Source organism: Corvus hawaiiensis, chromosome 5, assembly GCF_020740725.1.
Source record: "Corvus hawaiiensis isolate bCorHaw1 chromosome 5, bCorHaw1.pri.cur, whole genome shotgun sequence".
Lineage (NCBI taxonomy): Eukaryota > Metazoa > Chordata > Aves > Passeriformes > Corvidae > Corvus > Corvus hawaiiensis.
This window is the reverse complement of record NC_063217.1, coordinates 74,652,225-74,674,552: the sequence shown is the minus strand read 5'-3', so window position 1 is coordinate 74,674,552 and position 22,328 is coordinate 74,652,225. Positions and strand designations below refer to the sequence as shown.

At 50.4% G+C, this 22,328-nt stretch overlaps 2 protein-coding genes across 14 annotated transcripts in view; one reads left to right on the top strand and one right to left on the bottom strand.

Moving 5' to 3' along the window:
* Positions 1 to 1,759: 1,759 nt before the first annotated feature.
* Positions 1,760 to 11,316, top strand: GRSF1 (G-rich RNA sequence binding factor 1). 2 transcript variants are annotated; one of them, XM_048304080.1, is made up of 11 exons: positions 1,760 to 1,904; positions 2,283 to 2,380; positions 4,682 to 4,826; positions 5,470 to 5,625; positions 5,938 to 6,078; positions 6,944 to 7,073; positions 8,867 to 9,027; positions 9,178 to 9,299; positions 9,880 to 10,015; positions 10,233 to 10,316; positions 11,077 to 11,316. In XM_048304080.1, the coding sequence occupies exons 1-10, from the start codon at positions 1,775 to 1,777 to the stop codon at positions 10,289 to 10,291; spliced, it is 1,278 nt and encodes a 425-aa protein (XP_048160037.1). In that variant the 5' UTR covers positions 1,760 to 1,774; the 3' UTR covers positions 10,292 to 10,316; positions 11,077 to 11,316. The 2 variants fall into 2 exon arrangements, with proteins under 2 accessions (XP_048160037.1, XP_048160039.1); XM_048304082.1 differs by lacking the exons at positions 1,760 to 1,904; positions 2,283 to 2,380 and adding an exon at positions 4,408 to 4,587.
* A 108-nt stretch (positions 11,317 to 11,424) lies between these two features.
* RUFY3 (RUN and FYVE domain containing 3) overlaps positions 11,425 to 22,328 on the bottom strand; it is a 33,765-nt gene continuing 22,861 nt past the window's right edge. For 6 of the 12 annotated variants that reach the window (XM_048304072.1, XM_048304073.1, XM_048304064.1 and 3 more), the window contains 9 exons: positions 21,790 to 21,882; positions 21,272 to 21,352; positions 20,716 to 20,883; positions 19,892 to 19,989; positions 17,117 to 17,236; positions 15,911 to 16,013; positions 15,137 to 15,213; positions 13,625 to 13,980; positions 13,194 to 13,311 (listed from right to left, as the gene is read on the bottom strand). In XM_048304072.1, the coding sequence (XP_048160029.1) occupies positions 13,277 to 13,311; positions 13,625 to 13,980; positions 15,137 to 15,213; positions 15,911 to 16,013; positions 17,117 to 17,236; positions 19,892 to 19,989; positions 20,716 to 20,883; positions 21,272 to 21,352; positions 21,790 to 21,882 (1,131 nt within the window). In that variant the 3' untranslated portion in view covers positions 13,194 to 13,276. Of the gene's footprint in view, positions 13,312 to 13,624; positions 13,981 to 15,136; positions 15,214 to 15,910; positions 17,257 to 17,422; positions 19,532 to 19,891; positions 19,990 to 20,715; positions 20,884 to 21,271; positions 21,353 to 21,789; positions 21,883 to 22,328 lie in introns of those variants that run through there. The other 6 variants (XM_048304076.1, XM_048304078.1, XM_048304077.1 and 3 more) reach the window with 4 other exon arrangements.

The following is a 22,328-nucleotide window of genomic DNA, read 5'->3' as shown; positions in this document are numbered from 1 at the left end:
GGGAGAGCGCCGCGGGGCGGGGACACGGCCCGCCCGGCCGCCATCGCCCCCAGCGGCCCCCGCGCCGCCGCCTCCTCCCTCACAGCTGCGGGGCTCCCCCCCAGGCGTCCCCTCACGGCCCCGGGCACGGCCGTCCCACTCAGGCCTCCCCTCAGCGATCTCCGTGTGAGTGCCCCCAAGACACCTCCACGGAAACGGGGATCTCCTGCCCCTCCAAAGCTCCCTTTCTCTTCAGAGACTCCCATGAACCTCCCCCCCCCCCCCAGACATTTCTCTGGAAACGGGCACCCCCTGCCCCTCCAGAGCCCCCCTTCTCCCCTCAGCCCTCAGGACAAAGGGGGTCAGGTACCAGCCCACAGGTCGTCACCACCACCACCAGAAAAAGAAGAGAAAGATACTAACCGGCATTTCTGCCCTCCTCACTGAACCCTTTTTTAATGGAACGTGACAAAATGGATTCTAGTGTTTCTTAATATTTGATTTGTGAGCAATTTTTAACTGGGCTGGTGAGGGCAAGTGGTCAGCAAAGGAGGGGCACTCCTCAGGTGACACTATGGGCAGCTGAGGTAGAAAAAAAGTAAATTGCTGAGCTGAAAACCCTGCAGTTTTGCTAAGAAATCCTTGGCAGGCAGATATAGCCACATCCCAGTGCTCTTTATGGCAGAAATTGCAATCCCAAGGTATAATTTTCACACGAAAATCTGGCTCTGTTTAGGTCACTAAGAAGCCAGATTTCGGGGAGTGCAGAGGACAGGAAACGTGACCCCCAGGGATTCCCTCCTGGCGCAAGGGGATTCGGCCATCCTGAAAAACCTCACACTGCGGCAGGTAAGCCAGAGGAAAACCTGATGACTTCCAGATTTATCAGGCAAATTCAGCACATCGAAACAGGCTACAATCCCACACAACACTTAAGTTTCTATAGGGCACATCAGGGGTTTCAGCTGTAACGCCTTAGGTGCCCACACTGACAGTCATCTGCTTCCCTCACATTTTTACATGCTGAAACTGCATTTTCCACTTTCTATCTCTGTCCTTCAGACTAAGTCAAAATGCCAGGTCAGTGCATTTCTAAGTAAATTAAAATTACACTGCTGTTTTTAGGACACCTTTAAAATCCAGTGTTTTACTGGGCAGCAAAGGTGTAATTAAAAAGCATTTCCCAGCGTTTGCAGTTCTCCTTTTGGCTGTATCAACCAAAGCATGGAATGGGTCTTGGGGCACTTTGTAACAGATGCTGTCAGACTAAGTTGGCTATGTAAATCAAACAAAAATACATCACTGATCTTTCTGGCACATTCCTGTTGGGGCACGAATAACCTCCATTCCCTGTTCCCACCCATACACTTCCTTCTACCCACAGAGCGTTTTATTTTAGCGGCAAGTTAAAATTAAATGTTGGTTACTGCAGTAGGAGATACTTGGCCAGGAGAGACGCTTATGTAACGTGCAGGCTTTGTGTCCCACATTAATATTGGGCTGTTGGGGATGGCTGAGGGTCACATGAAGGGCTCTCCTCAGCCGCCGCCGACCCGAGGGGCTGGCAGGGAGCTGCAGCCTTACGTAAGGGCCGACCCGCTCCGCTGCGCCGCGGGAGGCTCGGCCCTCGCTCCCGTGGCCTCGCCTCTGTCATCTCCGCTTATCCAGTGCGCTGCAGAGCCTAAGGAATTCCTCTGGAAGAGCCCTCCAGCTGACGAGTGCTTTGGTCCTGAACTGAAGTTCTCAGCTTTTCAGCACGGCTCGGTAAACACAGGACATTCCAGCTGAAAGCAGCATGAAAATTGAGATCACAAAACTTAACACGCACATAGGATCGGGAATACAAAAAAGGGGAAGCAACATTTTGTTTGGAAAAATAACACGGTGTATAAATAATTTTGGAAAATACCACAAGAGAACAGAAGGTAAATTTTTCTTGACAGCAGATTACACAGAGGGATAAGGAATGTTTCCCAGTGTAAGATAAGCCCTTGTTTTATAACACATCTGATGATTTTCTGATCATCAATTTTAGTCTTATCAAACTAAAGAATAGCTGGTATCAAGTATTCTTAACAGCAGCCTGTTTGACATTATTAATGAAAAAGGCGTCCTCCCAGGTAGATAAATTTTCCAAGGCAGATAAATTCTTGGTCCACAGCAGTATGGAGGCATCTCCTGGGATTTTCGATTTGTACGGAGGCAGATTCCCTCTCCTAAGCTGACTTCATTCAACAGCAGTTCTGTCGAGTGACAAAATGCAAATTCTCTTGTCCTAGGGTGACCTTTATATTCTACCATAGGTGCGGAGGCTCTGATCCATCATGTAACTAAGGAAGCTCTGAGATTCCATGGAAACTTCAGTGCCAGCAGTTGCCCAACAACATGGTGCCCTCTAAAGGTAACTCTCACAAACCTGACAAGCTGCCAGACAAACAGCAGTGGGTGTTTTTTCCTGCACTTGCCAAGAAAGCAAATCAAAGGGAAAATGGGTGGAAGATGTGCATCCCTTCAAGAGACTCTTCCTTGCACCCTGCTTGGGTCACAAGAGAAAAATGCACCTAACATTCCCTTGGTCCCTAAGGTTTAGGGATCTGCTTATTCAACTGAAAGCACAAAAGCCAATCTAGATACAGATAAGTGCTCGAGATGAATTCCTGCAGTTATCTTAATTTTTTTTTTCCTCCTATAGCATTTGCTTGCTTACTTAAAGAAGGATTTGAAGAGAAACCTGGCAAGTAGGCTATGAAAAACTGGAATGTGAACCACTTGAGCACCGAGGTCAACATTCCTTTGAAAATGTGCATAGTACATGATTTACCTTCAAAATTCAGAAGGGTTGAGAGTGCTGTTGGCAGGAGGCGGTGCTATTCTCAGGGTTATAGTCTGTCATGTGAAAGTTTGTTACAAGGAATAGTTTACAAAAGCACCAGCCAGCAACAAGAGGGTGACATAAAGTAGCTTGTTCACATTTTCAAAATGGTGATAAGAAACGTTCAAGGCTTCTGATAAATGAGTGTGTTGGCAGCACAAGAAGATGAAACACTTGTGCTGAAAAACCCAGGATTGTATTTTGGGTTTGACAGTTTGCAGTGGCTTGAAATTGCAACTCTTACTTAGTGATCCCCAGGCTACCACTACAGCGTGCTGGAAAACAGAGGAGTATCTTGGCTGTCATGGCTCTCATCATCTTCCTCATGCTGGGGTCCTGCTTGGCCTGGCACATCCTCCTTCTGGCCAGCTGCTTGGATACCTGCCTGAATACCCTGGATCTGAGCCTCCACAGCCCTTCCTTGGGTTCCTCCACTGTTGTGCTTCGGGATTTTGGCTTGCCTTTTCCTACTCATTTTGTTTCATCCGAAAAAATTTTTCCTGGGCTCAGCATGACCTACCTTCCCCATGTGTGCACTTAAGCCGGTGCCAGCTCTTTTCCCCTTATCCCTCTTGGATGCAGCAATGACAGCAGGACTGTCTCCACCTGGAAGGGGAATGTTCTTCACCAACAGGTTCAGCCAGTGCTGCATCTGAGACCTTCAACCAGGGATGGGAGTGAGGAGGACAAAATCATCTCTCTTGGAAAATCAGTCTCCAGGGAAGGGGTGTAAAAAGCTTGTCAGTGATGAAGCCCAACTTAAAACTTCGTTTTGCAAGAAACCATCTGTGTCTTGGGCTCATCCTCACAGCACGGGCAGCAGGGGAGGGGGGGATTCCTCCCCTCTGCCCTGCTCAGGTGGGACCCCACCTGCAGTGCTGCATCCAGCTCTGGGGTCCTCAGCACTGGAAGGACAGGGACCCATTGGAGTGAGCCCAGAGGAGGCCACCAAGGTTTTAAGAAGGAGGGAGCATCTCTGCTATGAGGAAAAGCTAGGAGAATTAGGGTTTTTTCAGCCTGGAAAAGAAAAGCTTCAGGGTGACCCAATTGCAGCCTTCCTGTGCCTGAAGGGAGCCTGCAAGAAAGACGGAGACTACTTACAAGGGCTTGGAGTGACAGGCCATGGGGCAATGGCTTGACACTGACAGAAGGCACGGTTAGATGGGCTAGTGGGAATAAATTCTTCCCTGTGAGGCCCCGGCACCAGGTTGCCCAGAAAAACTGTGGCTGCCCGATCCCTGGAAGCGTTCATGTCCAGGCTGGACAGGGCTTGGAGCAACCTGGTGTAGTGGAAGTTGTCCCTACCCATGGCAGGGGGTGGAGCGGGATGATCTTTAAGTTCCGTTCCAACCCAGGCCATTCTAGGACACAGCTCCGCGACAGGAAAAGCCAGCTGTGACAGCCGCGAACGCCCGCCCCGTCCCGGGGAGCCCCAGCCGCAGCCCGGGCCGAGCGCCGGGCACCCCCCGAGCCCCGGGAGCAGCGCGGCGGTGCCCGGGAAGCGCTTCCCGTGCAGCGCCTACCGGGAAGGAAGGAAGGAAGGTCGCGGAGGCGGAGCCGCGATCCCCGGCATGGCCGTGGCCGCCGCCGCCCGCCGCGCTCTGTCCGCGCTGCTGCTGGGCCGGGGCCCGGCGCTGCCGCCCGCGCTGCGCCTGCCCCGGCCCGCCCCGGCCCCGGCCCCGGTTCCGGCCCCGGCCCCGGCCCCGCTCAGCGCCGCACTCCGCACCTACAGCCAGGTACGGCCGCGCGAAAATGGCGGGCACCGACCCCTGCGGGAAACTGCGGCCTCCCGCTTCTCACCCGGGGGCTTTTCTCCTGTGTCCGTGACAGGTCACAGATGCCCCGTCCCAGGAAGGTCGCCTCTCAGAGCGGGAGCCCGCCTCACCCAATGCGGAAAGCGACAATGTCTACCTCGTCAGGGCACAAGGATTCCCGTTCTCGTGCACCGAGGAAGATGTCCTCACCTTCTTTGATAGTATGGGTGTTCATTTGCCTGCCTAACTGTTCTGCATGCTGGTATTGAGCCCATTAGTTCATGACTACTTAACAGAAGGAAAATTTAGAGATCGTTAGCCAGAGAAAGATGAGGTCTTAGTATTACTGCAAAATTATTCACAACTGACACGTCTAAAGGGAATAATCAGCTTACAAACTGCTGGACACTGACTAGAAGCTCCTCCTTATGGTCTCTTAAATTTAATTGGACAAGTCTTTCCCTTCTTAATCAGTGTCTCCACAGCAAAGGCAATCCAATTCAAAGTGATGCTCTTACAGACCACTATGGCTGGCCCAAACTCCTCTCTTTTCAAGAAACTGGAGGGTTTCATTGATTGCAGTGCGGCGTTGTTTTCTGATCTTAATTCATAGCTTTTACATACCTTTGTGGGGCTGATCCTCCCTACTATGCTGCATCTCCCCAGGGGCCAGATGCAAGTTTTTAAATTACTTGCTAACCTGCCAAATTAAAGCAAGTCGGTGTGACGGTAGACTTCATGGTGGAAGCGCAAGCGTTCTGCCCTTTGTTCTGCAGCGCTGAGGGGATGAGCCCTGTGCGCTGTAGATCCCCCTGTTTGATGCAGTCCCGTATGCTCCTGTGTGGTGTGTCCCTTCGTTTCCAGGCTGTAGAATTCGAAACGGTGAGAACGGGATTCACTTCCTCTTAAACAAGGATGGGAGGCGCAGGGGGGATGCCTTGATCGAGCTGGAGTCCAAAGCAGACGTCCAGAGAGCCCTGGAAAAGCACCTGAGATACATGGGCCCACGCTATGTGAAAGGTGGGCTTGGAACAGCGTGAGTTAGGAGTTACATTGCAATGAAACTCCCCAGGGAAAGAGCACTCCTTGATTACTGAAGTGGGCTGGTGTGCAGGGGTGAAACCGAGCAGCAGATCAGCCACCAAGGCACCACTGGGCCAGAAGTTCCCAGCCTGGCCAGGGAAGGCAGAGGGGCAGGACCACAGAGCATGGGCTGGGGGAGGAAACGGGATGGAGCTTTGCAGGAGGTGAAAGCTGCCGTAGGAGAGTGCCTGCAGAGTGCCTGCTGCCAGTGCCGTGTGGGAAAACGCTCCGTGCCCACGTTCCTTGCAGTTTTTGAAGTCCACGACAGTGATGTGGAGAGCTTGCTGCGGAGCTTGCGGGATGAGTCACAGGCCATGAACGATGGAGTTGTGCTGCTCCGAGGCCTCCCCTTCACCTCCACCGAGGAGGACATTGCGGATTTCTTCTCAGGTAACTCAGCCTGGGCCATGCTCTTCCTTTACCAGGCATTCACTTCCTTAAGTTGATGCTGTTGTTCCTCAAGGAGCAAGGCAAAGCACATGCAGCCTTGAACACCTTAAACACCTCAAGGAGTTGCTGTTCCCCAGAAGTCACTCAGGCTTTCTGAGCACCCTGCAGCGTTTCCCTACACCTCTGACCTTGTACAGGTCTAACCCAGGATTAGTACTTTCAGCGCTCCGATTTGGGGCCAGGGGAAGCAAAGGAAGGGGACCAGATGCTGTGATTTGCAGTTGGATTGCTACCAGTGCGTAATTTGGCAAACTTGAGAAGGAAGAAGGCTTGTGTGATAGTTAGAGCCCGGGTGATGCAGCGTGGGTGTTCCTAGCTGTGACATCGGGATGGGTAGGTCACATATGCCACCTGAATCCTTGTCCCATGCTCAGTGCTGGAGCAGTCTGGATCCTGGCTCCCTAAGATGATACTCTACAGCACAAAAAGTGAAATGCACTGACTCTGACTTGAGTTTTAAAAAATGCAGGAAAAAAAGTACCATAATAAGAGAAAATTTCAAGAACATTTGTGCTCTTGATCTACTTGTTGTCTGGAACTTGGATTCAGTTACTTGAAGCCTCAAGTTGATTCCTTTTCAAATTAAGGCTTCTGTGAAAACTGCCTCAAAGCAAACAAATTGGAGTTTAAGAAAGGTACTTAAGCCAGCATGAACAGTTGTTTCAGAACTATTTAGCTGCCCAAGTAGCTTATCAAAAACCAGAAGAATAAGGGGAAAAAAAAAAACCAAAGAGAAAGGCTTTCTGAACTATAGCACAAGTTTCTGCCACAGCCAATATGCCTTTTTCTCCCCTGCCATCTCTAGGTTTGAAAATAGCAGACATAGCTTTTATTTACCGGGGAGACAGAAGAACAGGAGAAGCTTTCGTGCAGTTTGCAGCTCCTGAAATGGCAGCTAAAGCCCTGCTACGGCACAAGGAATATATGGGAAATAGGTAGGTACATCCCTGGAGTTCAGGGGGTAGGAGAACGTGGTATGAAGCAGCTGTGTGACTTGGAGCTGGCTTCCTGAAGGGTGAAGCAGCTCATCTCACACTCACAGTGCAATTAAGGAGAGCAGGGGCACCTGCAGCACTCATAGTTTGGGGGAATTTGGGGCCTCTCAGAAAGTCTCCTGTTTTTCAGGTGTTCCTGAAGACATTCTCATCCCAGTGAAAAGGGGTGATAGCCTCCAGAATGGGGAATGCCAGATAGACACGGTCTGCCCAGGCCTCAGTGCACAGGGGTCCTGCCCCTCCTTCAGATGTGTGATCCTGCCAAATTTCCACCAGGTTCCTCCATGATTTGGGCAATTTTGGCAGCCATCCCCCTACCCTTCAGCCCAGTGCCAGGCACAGCCAGTGTTTCCTCTCAAGGAGTCCCTGTTTGAAGCGCAGCTCACCTGCCTTGAGTCCATTCCCAGCAGTGACTGCTGGCCAGCACCACACCACCTCCCAGCTCTTTGGTGACCACATCCCCCCAGGGAATTTAACCATTTCGTTCTAGAGCACTGGGCCCTGTGCCACACACTTACCTCCCAAGAGCCTCTCTCAGAAGCTCAAACAGAAGCACAGGCCACCTTTTCCCAGAATCAGAATATCATTTAGGTTGAAAAAGGCCTTTAAGATCATTGTGCCCAACTATTAACCTAAACACTGCCCAGCCCATCCCTAAACCCTATCCCTAGGCACCACATTACACAGCTTTTAAATACCTCTAGAGCTGTGCTCAGAAGGGAAAACCCAAACAACCAAGGCTTCTTTTCCCTGCTGAGTTTTCTGACTTCAATAATCTGTAAAACTTTGTCTGCACCCCATATAATAAAAGAGTTTTCCAAACCTTACCTCTCCTTCTACCTACCAACTTCCTTTTATGTCCTTACTTCCTATTCCCAGGCTGCGTTTCCTTGTGTTTGTCACCCTCCCCACCCTCATTAAAAGCAAACAGCTGCTCCACAGGCAGAATTTGATTAATTAATTAATTGAATTAATAGGACTCCCCTCCTCTTGAGTAGCGATTAATTCCAAATCTACTGTCAATTGTTTTTTGTCAGAACAAGAGCTGAGCTGACTCGCCCACCTGAGCTCACACACCTCCATTTCCATGTGATTAGCAAAGAAATGGAGGGGTTTTCAAAATTGCTGGCAGCTTACTCCCATTCATTCTTCCTGGTTTTATCCAGAGCTGGTCTCCAGCAGTGCCCAGTGCTCACTGGGGACTCAGAAGGGCTGAGGTGTCAGCTCTGTCAGCCTGTACACAAGGTTACTTCCCCTGCTCTGGCTGCTCCCTTCAGGAAAGGAGAAAGGCCCCCTCCCTTGGATGTCCATATTTCCTTTTCATCACACTGTTCCTTCAGTGCTCTGGAAACTGCCTGGTTTAACACTGCTAGTGAAGTCCCATCAATTTCATAGGCATATGGAAAACCTTAGGTCTCCACTGAGGTATTTCCTGTGACCCTGTGCTTCTGTGATTCTGCCTGTTCTGGGACCTGTTTTGGGGCTGGGTAGGGTGTTAAATTTGGGGTTTGTAGCAATCAGTGCGGTTTGCAGAAGTGCAGGGAGGGGAAAACAGCCTCAGTTAAAGAGAACTGTGCCGGTGAAATGAATTAATTATTCAGCACCTTGGTGTGCCACGGCAGGGCTCTCACCCCCAGTACCCGAGCAGAGCCAAGGCAGGACACATCAGGAAGATACTTTCTCCAAGCCCTGAGTGCCAGGCGTGCCATGTGCTCTTTCCCTTTGGATTCCAGGTATATAGAAGTGTATGTGAGCAGAAAGCACCAGATGCAAAGGCACGTGCCCTACAGCAAGCAGGTGATGGCCTACTCCAAAGCGAGGAGAGAGTATGAGTCCATCTCTGAAGAAAGGGGCTGGAGAGACACTGGAGGCTCCGATGCTGAAGGAGAAATTAGTGAGTCCCTCCCTGTCATGAGTGTTCCTCAAGGTCCCTTCGTGTCACCCCAGTGGCTGAAAACCCCTCCAACCCCATGTGCCCACAGCTTTCACATGAGGGAGGGGGGCACTGCAAGCACTAGTGATTGTTTTTCTCTCCATTCCGCAGAATTGTGCAGGGAAGGAACAGAAAGGAACGTTTTAGAGTCTGAGAACACCCCATCACCACCACAACACTTTGTCCACATGAGGGGTTTTCCTTCCCAAGCTAGTGCCCAGGACATAATAAATGTGAGTAACAGCGAGGCTACAGCTGAAATGTGGTTATGTCATTACCAGTGCAAACCCTCAGTTAATTGTTACAGCTGCAGCAATTGCAGTCTTTTAATTAATTAGTGTCTGTTAGTCCTCAGTGCCCTGTGGCTTTGGACAGCTGTGGCCTCAGGGCCCCAACAGGGATCTGCTCCTCTCCATGAATAAAAGGGAATGAAGGCTTGCTGGGATGTGTTAATATCCATCACTAGGCTTGAGGAACCATTGAGAATCTAAGGCAAGATTTCAGAGTAGCTGACTGCACAGAAATGGTAACAGTGTACGTGGACCTGCACTGATGCGTACAGAACGCGGGTGCCGTGTGAGGAGTTTTGTTCCTGGCAGGAGTTCCTATGCCAGGAGCTCACGGGGGGTGACAGGTGACTGGGGAGCACCTCAGCTTCACGCAGATGGATCAGGGAGCCTTTTGCTACTCAGGAGCTCAGATCCCCCCCATGGGTCAGCGGGCTTTGGGAGTAAAACCATTGAGTTTCTGGGGAATAGGGTGCATTACTGTTGTTTCTTTCTCACCAAACTCTCTTACTTTCCTCCTTTTCAGTTTTTTGCTCCGCTGAGACCCACAAGGATCTTGGTGGAATATAACTCCCATGGAGATGCCACAGGAGAGGCCGATGTGCACTTCAAGAGCCACAAGGATGCAGTAGCAGCAATGGCCAAGGAGGGGTCACAGATGGGTAAGTGAGAAAAAGAGAGGAGATCCTACAGTCCTGGGACCGAGACCTCGGAGGGTTTGGCACAGCTCATCCAGCTGCTGTTACCCCCTGTGCAAAGGGATCATTTGAGTGTAGCTTTCCAAGGTGTAATGTGCCACGGGCTTTGCAAAGAGAAAAAAAAAGACAATGTAACACATGCAAGTGTCTGACCCCGGCCCAACTCTTTTCCATTCCCCAGAGTGCTGTGCCATTGAATTGTTCCTGAACGAACATCCCCAGGGAAAGGAGAACTGCTAGTGACAGCAGCACAGGCGCAGGTTTGGTAAGCGCATCCGTCTGTCCGTCCTGCTGTGTTTGTGCCAACGTGAACACGTGCCTCATGCTCACGGTCCCTGGTATTCCAACCAACCCAAGGGGTAAAACATAGAGAGGCTGAAGGGAACACCAGGTGTCCAGCCTGGATCCCACAGCCTGCACCTCCAGATTCCACAGATGCCCATCCCGCAGCCCAGAGGCAGCATGAAAAGCTCTGATGGAGTTACATTCCCTGGCAAGAAGAGGAACCATGGCTAAGCCTTTCCCATAGATGTGGCTTCATAGTAATTGGTCTTTTGTAGGGCGTGGGGTTTGATGTGACCGTGGAAGGCAGTGGACAGCTTGTTCCATGAATTCCCCTCAGAAAGTGTGGGGTGGTGGTCACTGCTCCCCAAGCCCTGGCCCCTGCAGCAGGGAGGGCAGCCCACCCATCCTGGGTTTGTAATCCAGGCCAGGGATAAGTCCTTGGGGCAGGTTCAGGATGTGCACTCCCACCTCCTACCTGCATCCCACGCTTCCTTGGCAGCTCCCTCGTGTTAGTGCCTGTGGTAGGGGAATTAAACACCCCCCCGCTGTGTGCCTGTGCTGCTGCCCCACCTGAGTGTGTCCCACCTGCAGTCTGTGGTATTTTACTATTGTCCAACTGTACTATTTCATTCTAAGAGAGTATTAACTGGGAATAAAATGCAGTGGGCATTGGGGAAAAAAAGGAAAGCAGTAAGCCACAGTGAGGAGTGATTTTTATTTTTCCTCTTCCTTGTTTTAAGGCCAAGCGAACGCATTCCGTGGGTATGAGCATGAAGATCAGGTCCGAGTGTCACCACTCAGCGAGGAGGACGAGCTAAGATTGGTTCAGCCTTGTGTAAGAGCTTGTAACAAAAGTGATGGGCTGTGGGGAGTTGCACCAGCAGCAGCTGCAGCGGGAATGGCCAAGGCTGCAGGGTGGAGCAGTCCTGGGCTCCAGGTGCATCAGGGTGCGTTAATAAAACACCGGGATTGCCAATTAACGGCTGAGTGATCTAAGTCTTCACACAGGTGCACACCGGTGCTCTGAATCCTTTCATACCTCCAGCCCAAGGGGAATGGGATGGAAAGACGGCTCAGGAGGCAGGATATGGATGATCAAGTTTTTTTATTGTGTGGAACAAAACTAACATCAGAAAACCTGCCCCCCCACTCCCAAGGTCCAGGTGTCAGCCCAGCCTGGCATCGCACAGAGTACCTGAGCACAGAGGGAGCTGGCAGCCAGCATGGTCCCGCTCCCACCTTCCGAAATGCCAGTCCCAGGGCAGCCACCAGTGCTGTGCTCTGAAGGGGGCTCAGCCACCTCCCTCCTCCATGGACTTTAATCCTCCATTTCCAGTTTAATTCTCCCTCTGCATTGCCTGGGTGTTGTTTTCTCCTCAGGGGATGGGTCACACTGGGGTTGGGTGCAGGAATTCACACTGTTGGATGTGTACAACATGTACTCAAAGCTACTGACACTAAATTCAGTGTTTTCTCCATCCATCTCCAGAGTCTCACCCCTTCAGAGAACTCAGGAATTCACCTGAATTCCAGACTTTTGGTATTTCAACACTGTTTACAACTCCTGCCATAATTTAGGGGATAGCAGCAAAGAAATGGGTCAGGAAGCTACCCCGGGGAGCAAAAGGGCAGAAAAGAGTAGAAGTTGGGTGGCTGAACATGCCAAGTCCTAGAAGGATCTACGAGAGATGATTCCTGGTACAAACCAGCACCGACCATGTCAGTACCTCAGCTCCAAGAGGCTTTTTCTTGTGGTTCTAGCCACTCTAATGACTAGAAAATCCCCTCCAAGGAATCAACAGCTACCCCCTAACAACATCTGTACAAACCCCAGTGCATTTGTCACACCAATGCATCCATTTTCTATGAACTACAGGACATTCTGTGGTCTCAGAGACTGCAGGAGGTACCAGTAGGAAAAGGAGCAAACACTCCTATGACACAAGAAAGCCACCACTGCTTTTTGGACAAACAAAATTCCTTGAGGGAACAGTAACAAAGAATGATGTGGCATGAACCATGAAGCCTCTCTGAACTGTATTTGCAATTAAAATTTCTAACAGGTGAAGAGTGTTCCCATTTAGTTTTGATCCAACAAAAAGTGAAACACCAGGTTTATTGTAACAACGTTTCTGTGTGCACAAGGTGGAGAGGTGGATCCAAGTGGCCCTAAACCTGTGTCTGATGGGGATTGGGCCCAGCCTGTAAAGCACAGAGGGGGAACAGAACATTCACAGCTTGGTTTGGGGTATCCCTGTGCAGACTAAGCCCCTGGTCAGAGCCCTGAGCCAAGGAAATGCAGGGAGCATGTGTTCACTGGTGTCCCACCTGCCCCGCTCACACCACCCACCGGCGTTCCCAGGATAAGCCAGCCTGTCCAGGGCAAATGGAAAAGGGGAAATGGGATTTCAAGTGCAGCCAGACATGAGGAATACCAACGCTCCTGTTGGGTTTTGGGGAGCCTTTGCTCAGCAGCAGCAGCAGCAGCACACACCCACGCCACATACGTGAGGGCGACAACACTCCCAACTTCCACATGCAGACAACAGTTCTGGTGTGGGCAGGGGCTCCCAGAGTCCTGAGACTGCTCAGGCACACCTTGGGGCTGCTCCATGTGACATCCCCAGTGCAATTCTCCACAGCACAGGCAGATTTTGGTACAGGGAAGGGCTCAGACTGTTGTTTCAGTAACAGGAGATTCTAAACACCAAGAAGCTGCTTCCCGTCCGACCTCCAAAGCACATGGGCAGGTGTCTTCACTTTCCCCCTGAACAGCTCCAGAAACACCATCAGCTACAGCCGTTGTTTGTCACCTCTGTGCCACCCATTCCCTACAAGGGGCTGCTGGAATACTGCTGGATGAGCCGCTGGTGGCAGGGGTTGCAGACGCGCTCGGGGTTGATGCTGGACGGGAGGGGCAGCTCATGCACCGAGCAGGCTTCACAGAAGGTGCCCCCACAGTTCTTGCAGATGTTCTGGAATGCAGGAAAAGGACAGAGAAGTCAAGGCGAGGTTCAGGTTCTGGCAGATCAACTCGGGAGAGAACAAACGCTGAGCTGAAGAATGGAAGAAGCTGCTAAGGGGGAGGGAGAACAAACCACTGAACAGGGCGGAGCAGGAACCATCACCTCATCAGCATTTAACAAAGTTATGTTAAGGGCAGAGGGGCCTGCAAGGGCTCATTTCTTGGTACAAGTCACCAGCAGGAATTTGTGATTCCACCACAAAAGCCAGAGGGAACTCACAGTCACCGGCTGTGGGAGATGCCAGTACAAATCCAGGAGTTACCTTTCTCTGGCTCCGGCTGTTCTCCTCCTGGCACAGCTGGCAGATCTCGGCATGTCCAGGGCCCAACAGCTGCTCCTAAAGCCCAAGGCAAAACTAAGACATTCTGCTTTACACGGCTCCTGTGGCAGAGCTCTGTAGCAACAGGGGGGGAACTAAACATCGTTTTCACTGGGAACCAGCTGACAGAAGCAGAAATTCCCAGTGGCATCCCAGTGGCACTCTGGGAGTCTGGCTGTGCTTTGCCAGGCACACGGAGGAGGAGGAGTGGATTTTGGTCCAGCTGATTTATAGGAAAAGAGCAAAACCGCCAAGAAGGAGAATCACCCACCTGCTCCTCCTGCATGCCGCTGGGTGACCTACAAGGGAACAACAGCGTCACTTGGAGCAGGCCTTCCATCACCAGAGCCTTTAAATAAAACATCTGTGCTACCAGGGAATTCCCTCACCCTGTTTTTAAAACCCTCCCCAGATTTTTCAGTAGCTCTCCTGGTTCAATGGGAAGAGCAGAAGAAAAAATTGCAAAATGCCTTCAGGAGAGCAGAGGAGAGGGAGCACGAACACAGAAAAGACTGTTGAGGTGCTAGAGCAAAACAGTTTGGAACTGGCTTTAAACACAGGCCGGCAGGTTTGATCCCTAGCCCTGCTGTCAAAAGCAGCAATGAAGTACCACAAGGCCTGTACACCATCAACCTGACCCTCACTTGCTTAAACACTCAGGTGAAACGGGTAAAAAGCATCTCAGGCCTGGAAGATTTTTAGTATCTTGCAAACCAGATTTGAACTGCTTTATGCTATTTTTAGGAGGATACTTTCCTGATTCACTCATCGATTAACTCACTGATTAACTCAATGAAGAGTGCCTCTCCACTGGCACTCGAGACACTGCAGCAGAGCCCTGACAGTCAGAGCACTTCCAATGGGCTGTTCCGTCCGCGAGCCAAAGCCTCAGCACTGAGCTGTGCCCAGGGGCTTTGAAAACACCTTTTAACTTCTAAAACCAAATACTAAAATCCTGCAACAACAATCTTCCCCTGTAATAATTCAGCTTGGAAACAAGTGACCTGAACCACAATTTTACACAGCCATCTTCTTAAAACCTCACTTCAGGTTCTCTTTCCCCAACAGCTTCTCTTTAGGAGGTCCAACCACCCTTTTCCCTCACCAAATATGCTTTGGACATGAGTTCCAAAGGTCTTGCATTTGGCTTACCAAGGATTCTTGAGTCAGAAGAATTAGTAAACAGCAGATTTAGATAGAAAAAAATTCAAAGGTAAATGGGAGAGACACAGAGCTTTCCCCATCTGAAAGCACTGATGAACAACAGAACCTCCGCCTTGCTTTCGGGAGCTATGGAAAAGCGGCAGAGAACTCAACAAAGGGCATGACGTTGGAAATCCTTCTTAAAAAGGGAAGTTGGACTATTCTGAACGCCCTGTTGGCACGGAAATTTGAGAAGGGGAAAGCAGGACTTTGGAAAGGAGAGGCAGAAATGAGATCTGTTTCCTTCCCTACCTGTGCGGCAGGACACTGTTCTCTCTCAGCGGCTGCTTCAGTTTAGCATTTTCTTCCTGGATTCTGAGCTTCCCATCCTGCCAAAAGGAAACACTCACCCATCAGCTGCACCAGAGGAAAACTCCAGTTTCATTCCCGCCACACTGCAAGGGGAGAATTGGCACTGCTGTTCTGGGATACTGCTCTGCCCCTCCTTTGCACAGAGGGGTATCTGGGCCCCAGTCTCCCCTGGGAGCAGCTCTCCATGCTTTCCTTCAGCAGTGTACAGAGGGGACTGTGCCTCTCAGAGAGGGGCAGGGGTCCCATGACCTCCTGTTACCAGAAACAGTCACCAGCAGTTCTTATTTGCAGAGCAGAGGTTGAGAACGTGGACGGGCTGAAGAGGCTTTGTAAAAGCTGACCAGAGACAAACTTTCCCAGCCAGCAAAGAAAAGAATCCTCCCCTTCTCCCTAGCTGAGATGTGGGTCACAGCTGAGCCATGAGGCCTAAAGCACTTCAATGAAATTGTGTAATATTGGTCAAATAAGACAAAACTGCACCATTCAAGCAGGACGGGGAGAAACAAAGAACTGCAGAAGCCATCTCTGGTACTGCACAGTTCTCACTGTTACAACTCAAACTGCCTGGTCAGAGTGTGTACAAATCTTCCCGAAGCTCCTCCGGTTGTGGCACATGAACGACAACCATTTATTGCCTGAGAAAGCTCAGGAAAAGCAAACGAGCCAAGCGAAACTGTTACCTCAAACCCGAGCCAAAAACCCAAGTCACGTTACCTGTCTGAGCCAATTCTTTGGGCCTTTTTTGCTTTCTTGGCTGCGCTGGTGACTGTGAGACCATCTGTCTCTTTCCCGCCTTAGCTCCAGTTCTAGGTGGCTTCTGGAATACCAGGTGGAATTGTGAATAAAGAATGGTTTTGGGACACTTAGCACTGATAACTGATGAACTGTTCGACCCTCTCTTCACACCCCTAACTCAGGAGCTAAAACTGCCTCTTGGAACCCCAAAGCTCTCTCGCAGTGTGTTAAGCCATAATGTGTCAGGATGAAAAATCTACACGTCCTTCATCTAATTCTGGTACAATTTAGCATCCAACTGATGCAAAACCAGACCCATTTGCCCATGTCCTCCTAAGCTCACCCATGCACACCCAGGACCTTGCACCAATTGCTGACCAAAGCCATTTTCTGGTTGGTTGAGCACCTTTTTGAAAAAGGAAACACAAAGCTGGGCCAGGAGGGGAAGAGGGGAAAAAACCTCTCCATGCATCCAGCAATGCTCCCACAGAATTCATCCCAGTGACCTTGCAACAAGCCGCACGTGCGTCAAGGCTGCAGGAGATGCTCTTCTATTTTAAGGAAAGAAATTTGTCTGTGTCCCTGACACTGCTCAAGTGATGACACTGCACGGGAAAATGTGATGGCTTTTGACAAGGTCTCTGGCTTCCAGCAAAACTAAGAGCAGTTCCAAAGGGGAAAAAATCCACATCACAGTACTGTGTGGCAGGTAAGACAACCAAAATCACTGCCCTTGCTCCAGACCCTTCAGTGTTTGCTCCAGGCAGACTTGGCTGCTCAATCCCTGCCCAGGAGCAGCAAATCATTAGTGTTAGCTTTGGATTCCCAATTATCACAGAATCACAGAAGGTTTCAGTTGGAAAGGATCTTACAGACCATCTTGTTCCACCCTGCGCCATGGGCAGGGGTACCTTCCACAGGGTCAGACTGCTCCAAGCCCCGTCCAACCTGGCCTTGAACACTTCCAGGGATAGGGCAGCCACAGCTATTCTGGACAGCCTGTGCCAGTATCCAGGTGATGCTGTTACCAAGGATTTCCCTCCCTGGAGTTACACCTCGTGGCATCTAACACAATTTGCCTCACTCCCTCTCCATCCCCTGCTTCCCTCTGCCATCACCCTGCCTGCTCTCCCCTAGACACAGCAACAACAGCCCAGAAAAGAGGTTGGAAAAGGGTCTCTTCACCGCTGCCTGGAGAGCTCTTCCACTTCCAGCTGGAGGCTGTTGATTTTGTCCCCAAACTCCTGCTTGAAGAGCCGGTTGTCCTGCTGGGCCAGCTGCCGGTCCTTCTCTGCCTGTCGCAATCTGGATTTGAGCCACATGAACTTGTGATAAAAAACAAAAGCCATGGTGGGGAGGAAGACTGAGTTCAACCAACAAATAAAAAACCCAGTGAAAAGGTAAAGCCAAAAAAAGAGAATGGTAAAAACAATGGAAAGGAGGAAAATAGTTCAAAGCAAAGCAAAATGCAGGTGAACCAGGCAGAAGCTCTCATTTTCAATAGTTTTTATTCTATCACTACAGTTTACAGCCATTAGATGAGAAACAGAAAACATCACTTTTATCCAGATTCGAAGCAAACCTCAAGTACACAGAATTTTAAGTCCAATTGGAGTTTAATGTATGTTACATTTCAGCTTTGCACAGGTAACTGGAACTTGCAACATAGGTTGTAGCTACTCTATTGAGAATTAGTGCATATTCCTGCTCTCTCCCATGGATGGACACTTCGGCTCAAGCCCCAGGCATCAGTACACCAACACATTCCCACTCGGGGCCTGGTATCAGAAGAAGCCAGATCCTTAAATCTGTCTGATTTCAGCACAAACCTCACCATCCAACCCCCTGTTCCTACAGCAGAACTGTGTGATGGGGCAGGGGGTTCTCTGTCCTAACCAGCTGTTCAGACAGCTTGATCAAAGCTTCCACAGTTCCCTTAGGACTATTTCTTCTCCAGGGAGTTAGGATGAGTTTCTAGTAGCGGGTTACGGAGGGGTGAGTTTATAGGTTCAAGCATGCGGCTCAGGCATGGCAGGGAGGTTCCCAGCAGGGCTGCGCTGGGAGCCCAGGGAACAAGCCCCACAGTGGCCCATGATCACATCCACGGGGACCAGGCTGAGCCCCGCGGATTTTGAAACACACCAAGGTGTTCCCTCCTGTGTTTGTCACATTTGCCACCCACTGCCCCAAGGAGCACCATCCCATAGGTCAAGGGGAGAACTGGCACCAAAGAATTACTACAGGCATCTCACCAGAGCAAAAAAACCCTTATTTGACACAGAAACTCCCCAGATCTGACCTTCCAAAAGAAAAAACTATCTCGAGCAGCAGTTATAAACCTGAAGCCTGCGAGAGACCGGCACAGGGACTTCTGTGATCAGAGAATGTTAGTTTACAATAGTTCAAGCTACAGTTACTTCAGACTTTGCACCAGGGTGTTAAACTGGCAATTATTTTTCCTAATGAGAGGCATTTCCCAGCTTTAGCTCTTGTTCCATTAGCAAATTCCATTTGTTTTGAGCAAGGCAAACTCAGAAGAAAATGAAAGAAGTGTAAAAGGCAACTCTTTTCAACCACCAACTACTCGGACAAGAAAAGGGCAAGGACCAAATTTCCATCTCCACTGCCCACTGCTGCACACTGGGTTCCTTCTCCTTTTTTTAACATGTTTTTGTTTCCTTTAAACAAAGATCAGATTATTTTTTATAAAACCTGTAACTTCCCTTTCTGGGAAGGGGAGAGACCTCCCAAAACACCTCTCCTCCGCTTCCTTGGGTCAGGAAGGACCACAGGGTATGTCTGGAGGGACTCCTGGCAGAGGTAGAAGCAATGCAAAGAGAAGGAGGTTTCCACTGAACTTACCACTCTACCGTGTTACTCTAAGACACCTATAGCTACTAATTCTGGACACATGAAGTTGAAAGGAATAAGGATAAGTCTCCACCCTCCCCCCAAGTCCCTAAGGCAGAATCCAGGCAGGCTGGTTACGGGAGGGCCGGTCTTCCCGGTGACGGGCCAGCGTCGCGCCCGCTCGGCTCGGACTCGGGGCTGAACCCACAGAACAGAAGAGAACGGGGAACGGCTTGGGGTACGCACACAACTACTGTCAACAACTTCCAGGGATGCATTTCTCGTCTACTTCACAAAAAGGGCAATACAGAAAAGGAGTTGACTGTCCCGAGCTGGCCACGGCCTCGGCTGAGCCGCGCACGCGCCGAGGGCTGTGCTGCTGCACGCGGTGACACCAGCGGCTGGACACAGCCACCTCGCCCACTCCTGACGCTTTCCCGGGGTGCTTAGTGGCCAACTCGTTGGTACTTGAACACGGTTTAAATGGCAGGGCTGGGGATTTTTATACCCGACTAAATCTCGGCAGAAAAACTCACTGATTTTAAAAACTCGGCAAATTCCAAATCAACTTTAGGTGACAATTAATATTTTAACAGTTGCTTTTAGCAATTCTCAAGTTCTCCCCTCATAAATGAGTTCTGATGTCAGAGCTGTGAGGTGGCCAGACATAAAAATGTCTAATGATGCTTCTGGATCAGTTTGTTTGCTGCACTATTTAAGGTTTTTGCCTGTTTCACCAAATCCTTTTCACTGTATAAGTAAGTCAGAATGAGGATGATGAGAAAACAGAAAAAATAAGAACAGCAAGAGAAAAAAGAACACATGAATTAGCTGAGTAGGCATCATGAAACATTTTCAAACACAAACTTGTTGCAAAGACAACCACTTTGTTTACCAAGAGCCATTCCCAACAGAAACCCTAAAATGAGAGCACCAACGGAGTGCGGCGCGCTACTCATTAACCAAGTCCCAGACGCGCTGCTCCCACTGCTCTCCTCAGGCAGCCCTGTCCAGCCCAGCACTGGGACTCTCCCCTGGCCCATTCTGGATCCAGGGGACACTACACTAAAGGACACACCAGTGGATCATGGTTCAAGTTTCCTGTCTTACCTTTGTTCCAGCTGTTTGATGGTGGCAGCCATCTGATTTGTTTTTTCTTCCAAGCGGCTGTTTAATTCACTCTTCTGTTTCACTCCCATGTCTGAACTCTGGGAAAAGGAGCAGTGGGGGGTTTGTGTAAGGAGTAGTAAATCCCAAATAAATCTCCATAAATCATGTGGCACGTGAAACAACAGGGCAGAAGGCAAAGAGGCAGGAAAAGGTGCTGAAAAAGCAAATGCCAGGACAGTATTGCAAGGACAAATGTCTTGCCATAGAGGTGCAGGCTCCATCTGGATCCCGCAACAGAGCAATGCCACCATTCATGAAGATTCCTGGATATGGGAAATGTAATGCAGTGCTTGCTAATAGTTAATACCTTAATATCATTCAGCTGTTTTGAACAAAGCCATTGGCTCAAGGAGAGCAAAAGCAACTCTTTGCTGTTGTCAAATTGATTTTAGGATCTATTCTGAGCATTGTGTTGCTGTTTGGAGAGTCTGCTCGTGTCACCACACAGGAGTTACACCAGGTGCCCTCCACACCAGACTGTGCTGGAGCACAAGCTCCCACAGCTCTTTTCATACCACAAAACCACACAAGATGCTTTCCCCCGTCTCACACGCACATTTCTGGACCATGATGAATTTTTGTTCAGAAGAAATTGCATTCACCTTTACCCTCCACCACATTCCAGTGTTCTCACAGCAGGACAGAAGTGTGCTGCACAGCCTGTGCCCCTTCCACACCCAGCACCTTTCCAATAGGCAGGAGGAATAAATGCACAGCAGCTCTCACTTTTATCTGGAATTCCCTGCATTGCCTTAGCTCCCTACCTGCAGCTTGAAAGACAGTTCATGCTTTAGAGCCCTGAGATCGTCCAGCTGCTGTCTGAGTGCCACCAGCGCATCCTGCTTTTCACAGACATCCTTCTCCAGCATCTTCATGGCCAGCTCCATCTCCTGCCGCATCCCGATCTGCGCCTCCAGCTCCTTCTCCACATCCTGGAACACAAGGAGCCCTCAGCATTTCCAGGAGCTCCCCTCATCACCCAGGGGGTAACCACCCTTCCCCTCTGCCCAGGCACTCCCTACCCGCGAGCATGCTGCACTGCCGCAGCTTCGGAGTCACACATCTGACACATCCCTTAGGGAGAGTAACTCCACAGTTTTCAGTCCAGTATCAGAGCCAGGTGTGCAGCAGGGCTAGCAGAGAGTCAGGGAATTCTACATGGGCCTGTCTTTGGGATGGAGGGGTCTAAGGAAAGATTTTATTTCCTAAATACTGTCAGGTCAGGCATTTTTCTCCCCACACAGGTATTGAACAAGGGCTCAGCATGGCAGTGACCCTCTGCAGCCCTGTGGGGTGGGCCCCGAGCCCCCCAGTCCTCACCAGGCGCAGCTGAGTCTCCTCCTTCAGCTGCTTCCGTGCCTCAGTCAGTGCCTGCCCGTCAGCAGTTCTGTCCTTGGTGGCCTGAGGTAACAGACACAGTTCACTTGGCATTGTGTACTGCCAGCCCTCACTTGGCCTCATTACTGGCTTTTCCCCAACACTTGGAATTCTGCAACAATTCAGGACAAACCAGCACAACTCCTGTATCCCGATTTTCCTGCCTTCCCTCAGTAAGGCCCCCTCCCTCCTGTCCCCTGACACCTTGCCCAGCGAGCCGTAAGCCGTGAGAGCTCCCGGCTCCGCGCATGCTCCCTGCTCCGCCCCTATGGCCAGGCAGGACTCCCTGCGGCCAGGGCCCATCTGTTCCCTCTGCACAGGGCCTACGGGCTGTTCCTCTAATGCAGTGGGGTTTGTGTGAGACACACAAGGAAATGCACTCTGTTCCAAACACGGCATTCAGGCTGGGCCTGCCCCAGAGCTCAGCAATCATCCCCACACACACACAGAAACACACCAACCTTGCGACTGGACTCCAGGATGTAGGAGCTTTCTTCCTTAACCCGCTCCATCTCTTCCTGCAGTGTAATGATCCTGTTGTTGGCAACTGCGAGCTGGGAACAAAACACAACAGTAACACATCAAAAACATACTTCACTGGTTTTTTTTCTCTCTTGACCCCACCAGATGAGGAAGATTTGGCTGGAAACGGAGGACGAGCAGCACACAGCACCCTTAGGGATGGGACACCTGGCTCAGAGGAATTCCCAGGGATCACAGCACTGCAGACCAACAGATTAATATAAGTGTATGGTCAAAGGCAAAAGTAACTTCAGAAACTCCTTCTGGCTTTGTAACTCACAACTTACATAAGGGTCACACACAGGAGCAGCTCAGAGACATTCCAAAGGATCAGCCATGCTATCCTGTGACAAACCCAAACAGAACTCCCGGATGCAAGTGCGAGTCCTTGACAGAGCTCAGGCCCGACACACACACGTGGCTGTGATGTGTGACACAGCTCATTACCTACACCCCAGCTGGCACAGCGCGTGCTGCT

Coding starts and splice junctions, on each gene's coding strand:
- GRSF1 (XM_048304080.1), top strand. CDS start 1,775: ATGAAAATTGAGATCACAAAACTTAACACGCACATAGGATCGGGAATA. Junction 5,626..5,937: donor GGGCCCACGCTATGTGAAAG/GTGGGCTTGGAA, acceptor CGTTCCTTGCAG/TTTTTGAAGTCCACGACAGT. Junction 9,300..9,879: donor GTGCCCAGGACATAATAAAT/GTGAGTAACAGC, acceptor CCTCCTTTTCAG/TTTTTTGCTCCGCTGAGACC.